Source organism: Rhagoletis zephyria, unplaced genomic scaffold (genome assembly GCF_001687245.7).
Source record: "Rhagoletis zephyria isolate East Lansing unplaced genomic scaffold, Rhagoletis_zephyria_1.1 Rzeph_scaffold_16739, whole genome shotgun sequence".
Classification (NCBI taxonomy): domain Eukaryota; kingdom Metazoa; phylum Arthropoda; class Insecta; order Diptera; family Tephritidae; genus Rhagoletis; species Rhagoletis zephyria.
Window position 1 is genome coordinate 10,144 of NW_016173803.1, and position 1,420 is coordinate 11,563.

Sequence of the window (1,420 nt, forward strand, 5' to 3'; positions counted from 1 at the left end):
TTCGATTGAGATAACTAAAAACAATATTAAAAATGACCATAATTCAGAAAAATTACAAATAAATTTTCGTTCAGAATTTTCACCATGAAAATGGGAAAATTTTGGAAAACGCTCAGTGCCATCGCATAGCCCGTACAAAAATCTATAGAAATCATAGTTTTCGAATCATTTTTCCTATTTTCTGTCTGCTTCGCAGCTAGTCGAACAGTAGCTTGTTTTGCACCGCTCAGGGCGCAGGGACATTTGACGTGAATTGCCCCCAAAATAATTTAAGAAATAGAAATGTTATGTAAAAAGGGGTATCTACATATGTATTACTTTATTTTGGTACTTTTAAGTCCGATATTTGCGTGGTGGTCACACGAGGGAAACATAACATGGATAAGTATTCAAAATGTATTATTTGTATTTAGATGATAAATAACAAATTCCTTTATGTAATAAGGGAGCACTATTATATTAAAACGGCCAATAACCTTTAGAAAGTGCAATATGTAACCAATATCTCGATTTATTACTACCTGGATCATAATATGCTATTGGAACTAGTAATGTAACTAGTATGAAAGCGACAATTGTCTCCGAACCCGCTGCAGGGTTTACATTTAACATTCACATCAAAAGATTCATTATATACATGTATGTGTGATTGAAATCCCTTTGAACAAAGCCAAGTTAACAAACTACGACAGGTATATACATATTTACTTTATATCAAAAATGGAACATTTATTAACTTATATTTACTTATTCACATCGAAACATAAGTGAACCAGACATAAAAAACTACAATGAGAAATTGGTATGTATGTATACATAGTACTTATTTATGTACATAAATAGTATGTATGTGGTGTCAGACGACTTCTTGTGATTTATAGTTGTCACGTATCACATCACAGGGCCGTCTAAATTCCTGATAACTGGAATATACCCACACGTTGCCTACTGTAAGATAGATCAATGCGGATATTAAAGTGTGTTTTTTTTATTTTTTTTATTAAGTAAAAGATTTACTTCGTTTGGCTCCTTTAATGACGGGACAACCAGCGTGGAGAGTGCGCAAATCGGGGTCCAGCGATTTATGTAAGTTGTGCCACATAATCATTGCTCCCTTGGTAGGCTCTGAGTATACATTGAGGCGAGGAAATACTGTGTAACCGCCCTGGTCTACGTCGGAGAGCTAAAATAAATGCGAAATGAAAAATTTTTGCGTTTTGTGTTTGCATTGAAACTAAAGTAAAAAGTTTTGACTTACGTAGAACATATTTGTGGCTATGCGATCTTCGCCCAATGAGGCGTTGGGGGCATCAGTCTGTTGAAAGTTTAATTAGCGCATAATTGCATTTCTAAGTAAACTTACCTGTCGTGCAAAGAAATCGAAATGCGGGTCATACTGTCCGCCAACGCCATAATTAGC

The 1,420-nt window shown here is 34.9% G+C and overlaps 1 protein-coding gene across 1 annotated transcript; it reads right to left on the bottom strand.

Annotated features, from left to right (window-relative positions):
* Positions 1–627: 627 nt before the first annotated feature.
* LOC108379592 (prolyl 4-hydroxylase subunit alpha-1-like) lies at positions 628–1,414 on the bottom strand. The gene is made up of 4 exons (XM_017635946.1): positions 1,364–1,414; positions 1,259–1,315; positions 1,018–1,183; positions 628–948 (listed from the first exon to the last, which is right to left on the bottom strand). Exons 2-4 carry the CDS (start codon positions 1,265–1,267, stop codon positions 857–859), a joined length of 267 nt encoding a protein of 88 aa, XP_017491435.1. The 5' UTR covers positions 1,268–1,315; positions 1,364–1,414; the 3' UTR covers positions 628–856.
* Between the last annotated feature and the right edge of the window lie 6 nt (positions 1,415–1,420).